Below are 9,248 nucleotides of genomic sequence, written 5' to 3' on the forward strand. Positions count from 1 at the left end.
GGAAAATAAAAGGTTTCAGGAGCAGTTTTAATACAAGCCAGTGTATTGTGAATGATTCCTATAATGTATATAGTGACACCTACTGCCAATAACATATGCTGTGACCTGTCCATGGCTGACTGCTCTGTATGCATTTGCTCCTATCTTTATCCAAGTGGACTGGTGAGTGGAAACCTGAACACACATCTTTGTGCAGGGACAGCTGTAGGCAAGTAAATCTGGGTAGGCTTAAGGGGCACATCTGTGAAAAGATACGAGTGTAAACATATACAGCAGGCTGTTTTAAGAACTTTTTAGGTCCTGGGCGCTCTGAGTTCTGGAAACTCATCCCACATCATAACAAACATATTAAAATACTCCCACATTATCTAAATACTCTTAAAGAATTTGACCTTTAAAAAAACGATTTTCGTCTGAAATTATTTGGAGATGGGAACTCGGTTAATTTATGATCATCGTGATTTCCTGGCAATCATGGTACTAGGGAATTCTTACTAAGTGATTGCTAACTTACACATGTTTTTCAAATATAATGAAATGTTTATTGATAAATAACAATTATGAAGTTGACCTGTGATGTTATGGGGACCTGGTCTTTGAAGGTCTTTGCCGCATTTCAGGTGGACTGTTTGCCACTGTCTGGACACTTTACTAGGGGCTCCGTCAGGACGAGGGATGTCTCCAGATAGCTCTGGGAACTTCGGCCACACTCATTAACGGTCTGGATGGGTACTGGGGGGTCACTCTGCGGGGACCACCAACTGCAGCATTGACCTCTGGGCCCCAACATCCCAGCCTTGCCCTCTGCTATCTGACCTCCAGAGCCAACCTCCGCCATCTGACACCCATCATCCACCCCACAGCCCTGAGCTCCCCCATCAGACCTCCGCCTGGGCCATGAGAGCCAGGCAGCGCCCTGACCTCTTCCATCTGACACCCCCCACCCCCCCACCCCCATTTGTAATCACCTTGACCTGGGCCGGCGGACGCCTCCGCGGCCTTTCGGGAATTCCAGGGGGCACCCCAGTCCCGCGACACCCCTGAGACCCCCGGCGAGGACCCCGGAAGACACCCGGACCGTCAGCCTCTGCCGCCTCTGCCCAAAGTGATTTCTCGGAAAGCAGAGCGCTTAGAAGAAGGCGGATCGGGTGGGCCCCGCCGATTGGGAGGGCCCAGCGGCTCTTCCTGGCTCATTGGCCAACACGGACGTCGCTCAGCGCGCCGATTCCGCCTTCGCCCTTAAAGCGGCGCGGGCGCGGGCGCCAGCGGCCGCATCTCCCGAGGCCGGCGGCAAGCGTGGGAACGCGGGCAGGAAGGCGGGCGGCGATCCCGGCGCGCACGGCGGCAGGTAGGTGGCCTGGGTGGGCAGACCCGGGCAGACGAGTGCGGCCAGTGCCGGTCGGGCGCAGACTGCGGGCGGGCGCGAGTGCAGTTACCGCGCCGTCCCAGGGCCCCCGCGATCGGGGGGCTCCTTCTGTTTTCTCCCACCCCTCTATTTCTTCTGAATCCAAAGCGAAGGTCCACGTTGTGGATCATTGCGTGGCTGCTCCCAAAGATTGGCTGAGGCTTTAAAAAAGAAAAAAAAATCTCATTTTTCTTAAAATCGGATTTGCATGGACAAGTTGAGAGTGGCTCATATAATGAAGGGAAATATTGACCCTTTATTATTATTATAACTAAGACCTTCTCCTCCGTCCTGCTGAAATCCTTCTAAGAGCAATAACCGTGAAACTTCCCAATGACCAGCGGTGCTTGTGTGGGTTAAATTGTGAAGGGGGCAGACTGGATTTTTTTTTTTTATTCCGATTGATGACAATTAGGATTTCTGAGTCGGGTTTGAGGTCCACTGCTTCCATCACAGCCTCATCGTCCCTGGCAAGAAAGCCTGTATGGGATCACAGCTAACAAGAGCATTTTGGTGTGAAATGATCCTAAGGCAAAGGGCAGACTCTCTAAGTTGAGATATATTACTTACCCACAGCTATGAAGTGCTTCATGAATGGAAACTAGAGACCAAATTTTCTGGGGTTTTTAAAATGATTCCCCCAACACATGAGGGGATATAACACACTTAATTTTTTTTAAACCTAAATCAGGAGACAGTCCTTAAACTTAAATAAGGGTCCTGAGTATGTCCTTTTGGATTATGGCAGGCTCCCCCATAAAAAGAATTGGGGGTTGTTTAGTCATTTCAGCAAGATTGGAGCCAGAGGGAGAAATGGCTTTGATGCTTTTTGGTCTTGTGGGGATGGAGGTCTGGTGGCCAGAGCAAATGCCCAGGGGCCCGGAGGGGTGTGGGAGAATGTGAGCCCTCCACCACCTCTCAGGCACATCCTGGAATTGGGTTCGTTGGGCCCAGGGCAGCCTCTTATCACCTGCCGCCTGGGAAACCTGACCCCCGGACCCATTTATAGGGTGCAGATTAGCTCCAGATAGGACTTGGCCCATAAAGAGAATTATTACCTAAAAATCAAGGAAGAGGAAGTTATAAACATGTGACTGGGCTTATAAATTTTTCCTGGCTCGGCAATTGGTGGAATTACTTTGTTAGTGTTCAATAGATCTTCATTGTATTAGAATCTTAGACTTTCAATGCTGCATACAATCTTGGAGGTGATCTCATTGAAAATTCAAGTGGGGCTGTCCATGTGCTGAGATCTCGTAACTTAACCATGGCTTTTTCTCTGCAGAGTGAGTGAAATGACTCCCCCTGCTAGGGTGCCTGGAGGTTGGGGTGTCTCTCTAAACCTCAGTTTTTCCTCTTTCGAGTAAAGAGGGGCTGGGATAGATGATTCCTGAAGTATTTTCCAGCTTTCATAGTCTATGATACACACTTCTTCCTCTTCATGACATCCCTCTTACTTTCTTTTCTCGTTTTCCTATAAATCACCAAGACAGTTGTCCTTAACAACTTTGGGGTGATGAGTCCATTAGAAATCCTGATGAGAAGGTGTTGATCCACTTTCTCCAAAAATGCCCATACAAACAAAATTTTGCTTTTCATTTCAGGAGGCTCCTGAAACACGGACTCTTAATTTATGAACCTTGTACCAAGGGGGTGAGCAAAATGCTAATGAGCAGGTATACCTCCTTGAATAGACAGATCCACAGACACCAACCCTTCTGTTGTGTTTTAGACCCCTCTGGCCCTCCACGCAGCTCCTTCCTCAAGGGAGGGGAGAGGCTCCTCCTGCCTTTCTCCAAGGGAAAAAAATGTGTACCTTGCCAAGTTATTTTCTGGGGGAAGCTTGGCGGTGGTGTTTCATTTCTCTCACTAGGTGCTCCTCCCAAATCTGTCCCTTATTTATAAACACAAGAGTCTGTTTTAGAATTCTGGGACACTTGCGATCCATTCACTTTGCAGGTGAGGAGAGCCTCAGCGAGAGGTTCAAGTGACTGTCCCAAGGTCGAGTTAGAGAAAGCCGTTGCTTGGGTCCACAGTTTCCAAATCGAAGTCCAATTCCTATTTCACACACTTCATCCCTTTCAAATCCACAACTGGGGAGCTGAAGTTATTGGATGAAAAAGTTACATTTAGTGCTCATGGGACCTCACCTCCTTCTCCCTGGGACCTGGACCCCCCTCCCTGACCCCACGGCCACCTGCAGGGTGGCTGGAGTTTCCAAAATGTGCATTTCTTGCTTTATGGACCAGCCTTGCTCTAGATGTGATCATATTCTTGGGGGACATTATGTCTTGTCACTGCTGATTTTTTTTCAAACTAGTTTGCCTGAAGAGGTCACATTTTAATCAGAAGACTAAAAATGCTATTGTTTTGGGGGGAGTGGGCGTCTGTCCAACTGCCTAGGGGATTTCCACTCCTGTTCTTGTAAATGTGGGTTGTGAGTTGATATGGCATGATTGCTTTCTCTCTTTCTCTGTGCTCTTGGGACAGCTGCCTGCTCTGACAAAAATGTTCTTCCAAAGGATGTCTTTGGGCACCCTGGGATGGTGAGGTCCCCCGATTCTAGTGCCTTTTCGAAGTCTAGCCTGGCTAACTTTGTCTGTAAGCCACAGTCGATTTCTTCAGTCTTGTCTGCTATCTCCCAACTGGTCATAAGAGTTCCTGAAGAAGAGAGTTGGGATAATCATAACAACATCTGTTATTCAGAGAGAATCTTCGAAGGTCCAGGCACTGTCTCAGGTGCTTTAATACACATGGTCTGAGCTCTCATTCCACTGATGCCGGGTACTGATTATTGTCACAGCATTTGAGCCAGCGTAGCTGACATTTCGGTGTTGAATGATGCTCCTGGGTCACCCAACTGAGAGATGGCAGGACTCAAATGGGACCCCACCTCTGTCCTTCTCAAACTCAGGCTTCTATCACTAAACCAGCTTTGAAGGAACAACATAGAAGGATAGCCTGAGGATCTCCCATTTCTCGAAGATCACAAATGTCATAAATGCTCACAAACATTGGTTAAACTGGGCATCAAGTAATGGGATTGGCTCTTAGAGTGATGGGCTGCTCGTTGAAGGGGTCTGAAAATGTAAAAGTGATTTTTCCTTATCTCGTGCTTAGAATGGAATGATGCCACTAGATGTGCTTGAAAGGGCACGTGGGGTGAAAGCTGGAAAAAGCCCAGCCAGAACATTAGGTGGGACCAATATCTGGCTGATGGGCAGCTGCAGGCTTCCCAGGGAGCTTTCAGGTTTCAAACAGGGACCTGAGGCCTTGGAGACAGGCATTGTCTTCTCATGGCAGGTGGCCCAGAGTTCCTGGATCTGTGGGTTTCCCCTAAGCTGGCACCTGTGTTGCAGCCCTCTGATTTTCTTTTAGCAATTCCTAGCAGTTAAGTACGTGGGGGTACTGCGATTAATGAGACAATATTTGTAGGGTCATAGAATATGTTTGCTTCTTTCCAAGGATGTGTGACCGGAATGGAGGCCGGCGGCTTCGGCAGTGGCTGATTGAGCAAATTGACAGCAACATGTACCCAGGGCTGATTTGGGAGAATGACGAGAAGAGCATGTTCCGGATCCCTTGGAAACACGCTGGCAAACAAGATTACAATCAGGAAGTAGACGCCTCCATTTTCAAGGTAAAGACTTGACCTCCCTGCCCCCACCATGAGCACAGCTTCTGTCTTCCCTCACAGGCTGGTTGAAGTGTTGGGTGACGTCTTTCTTGTTTTCTTGAAAATTAATCCAATTTTTAAAAACAAACATCGACCGAGTGCTGAATGTGTCTCAAAAAGTATACTAGGTGATTTTACATCTATTATCTATTTTAATCAGTCTTGAGGTCAGTTGTATTCTGGTGGCATTTTTCCAGTAAGGAGATTAGGGACACTTTCTTCACCTATATGACCATTTCTTTTGCATGAGGACTAGCAAATGTGTGAGGGTGGGGTGGGGTGTGGGGGGCGGGCAGAGAGAAAAGACTTCTCTGAGGCCCTGAGACTAAGACCTTTACCCCCTGGGCTACCATTCCATTTGGAATTTAGGAAAGGTTTAAGGCTTCATTCTTGCAAAGTTATTACTTCTGTTTGGCAATGTTGGGTCAGTTCAGAGGAGAGGCACCATCTGTCATTACTTCCTGGCCAGGTCATGTGGGGTGTCCTGAACCTGCAGCAGATGTCTAGAAATAGTCTGACTTCCCTTGAGAATAGTGAGTACCCCAAGCATGGAGGGACTTGCTAATTGGTTCTGCCATTTGCATTGTGACAGCCAACGTTGATTGAGAGTTTGCTCTGTGGCAGGCCTGGCCCCACAGGTTCTGTGTTTTCCTCTCACACAGCCTTATACAGGAGGTGCTGTCCTTGCCCTTGTTCTGTAGAGGCACTGAAAGGAAAAGTGACTTGTCTAAGATCTCACAGCTCTTGGATGATGGAGCTGGTGTTTGAACCCAGGCAGCCCCACCCTGAGCCCATGCTCCCAGCCCCTAGCAGTACTGATGATAAATAGAGGATTTTGGCCATTGCACTTAGATTTAGGCAGAGGAGCCAGGAGCCAGGGCAGCGCAGCTGTGCAGCCCAGTCAGGCCATCAGAGTCTCCTGTGGTCAGCGGAGTCCCCTCTGGACTTCTCTCAGGCTCTGGGTGGTCCTAGGTCAAGGAGAGCGCAGGCTTCGATTTTTGCAAACAGAACAGAAGCACCGCAGGCAACCTGACTTGGAGCCCAGGTTGCAAATGCTGCAGTGTGAGCTTGTTCTGTGGGCATTTGGGAAGGGAGAGCAAGTGGGAATGGCGAAGGAACAGGAAGGCTGAATTATGGAGGGCCGGAATCAGCCCTGAGACCTTGGATGAATGAGGGGAGCAAGGCCTTGTGGGACTGCAGTGTAGCACCGGACTCTTAGCCAGGGAAGACTGTCTTCTGACACAAAAGACCAAAAACGACAAAAGGTCATACCTTGGCCCCAGAGTGGAATATAAATAGGTCAAAGTTGACTCATGAGACACTTCAGTCCTTCGAGCCTCTGACGTTTGCAGCGGGGCCATACGTTTAGGACTTCTGTTAAATCCGTCACCGGGGATCGCAGATCTCTTTGAGAATCTGATACCAGTTACTGGCTCTCTCGCCAAGAAAAGTGGGCACATGTGGACATTTTGCACTTACCTTTAAGAGGACCCATGTGGCCTGAACATCCAGCAGATTTCTTTCCATTAGGGAGCCTAGGGCAGGAGCCTGGACACTGCCAGGTTTTTATGCCACTAGTGCCTCTTTTTGCATTCTCGGAGGAGTGTGGGTCCCTCGTTCGTAGAGGCTTTTTACCTTTAGCATCACGGTGCCTTCTCTTGGGAATGACTCTGGCTAAATTTAAACAGTGCCCAAGGCCCACCCAGTCAGCTGGGAATTCTAGATGATAGATGGCTATTAAGCCAGGGCTCCTCATATCTGCCGCTGCTGATACCTAGGAGCAGATAGTTTTGTTGGGGGGCTGTCCTGTGCATGGTAGGATGTCCATCAGCATCACGGGCCTTGAGGTATTGTATGCCAGTAGCACCCTTTCCTCCAGTGTGACAACCAAAAATGCCTCTGCCATTGCCAGATGCCCTCAGGGGCACACTCTCCTTCCCCTCCATGGAGAACCCTTCTAGGAGCTGACCATGGCCAGGATGAACAGATATAACCAGAGGTGTGGGTGCTGAGGGCATACTTGCAGGTTGCCCATCAGTAAAGCCTCTTCAGGAGGAGCGCAGAGGGGGCTGGACCAGCAGGCCACATAACCCTGGCTTGTGGTTTGCTGGCGGAGACCCAAGGCCTCTCCCTTCACACTGCTCCCTGCTTCAACTTATGCTCTGGGGGGTCATGAAATAAAGCCCCAGATTTATACATCTTATGCAATGCTCTTCATGGCCGTTTCAACAGTGTTGAGAAAAATGTGCAAGATTCCCAATGTTTCCGTTGATTACGCAGTTGCTCAATGTGGCAATCTGAAGTGAGTGTACAATCTCAGCAGGAATGGGGGCAGGAGGGAGACATGGGTACCCACCCAGAACTGGGCAGCCACTGGGGGGGAGGGCGTGACAGACTGGGCTGGTGAAATACAGATGGGGAGAACCCCTCTGATGCTCACCTGAGCTGTGCTCACCCACTCCATCCTCTGAGGGGCATAGCTCTGCGATGTCCACCAAACGTGCCTTTGCTGTTGGAAGGAGTCAATAGGTAGGCCTTGGTTAGATATGTATTTTCCTGCCTTAGGAAGTGGATTGTAAGAAGCCACTTATACCAGAGAATCCTTCATTGTTCACGGGTGTCATTCTGAGATCAGCTTCATGGTGCGGACCAGAGATGGTAGACTGTGCAAAACATTTAGCTCATTTTGTACCACATCCCTGAGCATACTGAGGAGGCCCTGCTGTCAGCTCATGTTTATTTTTAAAAAAAGTATTTGGCTTCCTTTTCATAAAGTTGAGGGGGGGAAATCGAGTTAATAGATTCACTTGTTCTTCTCTCATGGACCAGGCATTGTGATAAGCCTAAATGAATGAGAACTTACTGAGGAGCACAGCTATTTCAAAATTAGGAGGTCTTAGAGGAAAAAAAAAAAGCATTTGATTTTTAAAACCTAAGAGGAGACAATAATGTTACTTTAGGAAGAGTTTGCAGTCCTGGGTTCAAGGCTGGCTACTGATGAGTGCAGAGGCATAGGTGACAGTGGGGACTGGACAGCTGTGGTGGCTGCTGTTGGTAGGGCTCAGAATCACTCTGTCCTGTCTAGAGTTAGCTCTAGGGACTTGAGAGATCCCTCAGCTAAGCTGATATTCTAGAGTTGGCCAGGGAGCCCCCAAAAGGACTCAGGGCAGGCTGGAAGTGGGGTTCCTGATGCCAGCCCAGGGTGCTTCCTGCCCAGGGGCCCTGCTTTGCTTTATGATGTCCTGGCGTTCTTCATGGGGGTGAATATGAGCCTTGAGAAAAGCAGTGACTATGGCAGTACCCTGTAGGCTGGGACAGTTCTGGATAAATATCAGCCTGGACTAGCATTGCCCCCAAATCCATCCTCTTCAAGGCCTATTTGTAATATGGATAAACCCAGTAGTTCTCAAACGTGTGTGTGTGCGTGTGTGTGTGTGTGTGTGTGTGTGTGTGTGTAGCATGATTTTACCTCCCTTGGGGGACACCTGGCAATGTCTGGAGACATTTTTGATCGTCATAACGGGGGTGGGGCGGGCTACTGTCAGGGATGGGAGGAGGGGGTGGGTGGAGGCCAGGGATGCTGCTAGACTCCAGCCACACACAGAATGATCTGATCCCAAATGCCCATAGTACCGAGGTGGAGACATTCTGATTTAACATGAAAAGAAATTGGAATTGCTGTTCAGTGTGTCCATGGTTTGCTCTTATATTTCTCTGGAAAAAAAAAATCCATGCATGGTCTGTGATGCCGTTAATAAATGATTGAAAGAAAGATTGAAAAGGATTGAGAAACATATTTCTAAAGGGGCGTTTTGCATCTACGTCAGGAAAGGAAATGACTGCACATACCCATTAATAGGAATGTTCTAACAGTTTCTTTACCTCGGGCAGAGATGCAAAATCTCAGCTCTGGGCACCAACAGAGGAGGGAGTGTTGTCAGGAAACTGTGAGGTCTTGTCTTCTATGAGGTGCCAAAAAGCCAAGACTATTTTAAATGGAGCTGTGACTCTCAGGGGCGTTATGGAGTTTCTGTAATTGTGACTTCCTGGCCACTTAAATCAGAATCACTGGAATGATGGCTAAAGATGCAGTGTTGCAGACCTTACCCACCCCAATGAATGAGCATCTTGAGGGGCAGGCCCGGGAATCTGTATTTCACAAAGCTT

The 9,248-nt window shown here is 48.7% G+C and overlaps 1 protein-coding gene across 1 annotated transcript in view; it reads left to right on the forward strand.

Moving 5' to 3' along the window:
• Positions 1 to 1,262: 1,262 nt before the first annotated feature.
• IRF8 (interferon regulatory factor 8) overlaps positions 1,263 to 9,248 on the forward strand; it is a 22,351-nt gene continuing 14,365 nt past the window's right edge. Inside the window, exons 1-2 of the mRNA XM_019635225.1 lie at positions 1,263 to 1,348; positions 4,871 to 5,045. Coding sequence (XP_019490770.1) covers positions 4,872 to 5,045 — 174 coding nt within the window. The 5' untranslated portion in view covers positions 1,263 to 1,348; position 4,871. The remainder of the gene's footprint in view (positions 1,349 to 4,870; positions 5,046 to 9,248) is intronic.

This window comes from Hipposideros armiger, unplaced genomic scaffold (genome assembly GCF_001890085.2).
Source record: "Hipposideros armiger isolate ML-2016 unplaced genomic scaffold, ASM189008v1 scaffold_19, whole genome shotgun sequence".
NCBI lineage: Eukaryota > Metazoa > Chordata > Mammalia > Chiroptera > Hipposideridae > Hipposideros > Hipposideros armiger.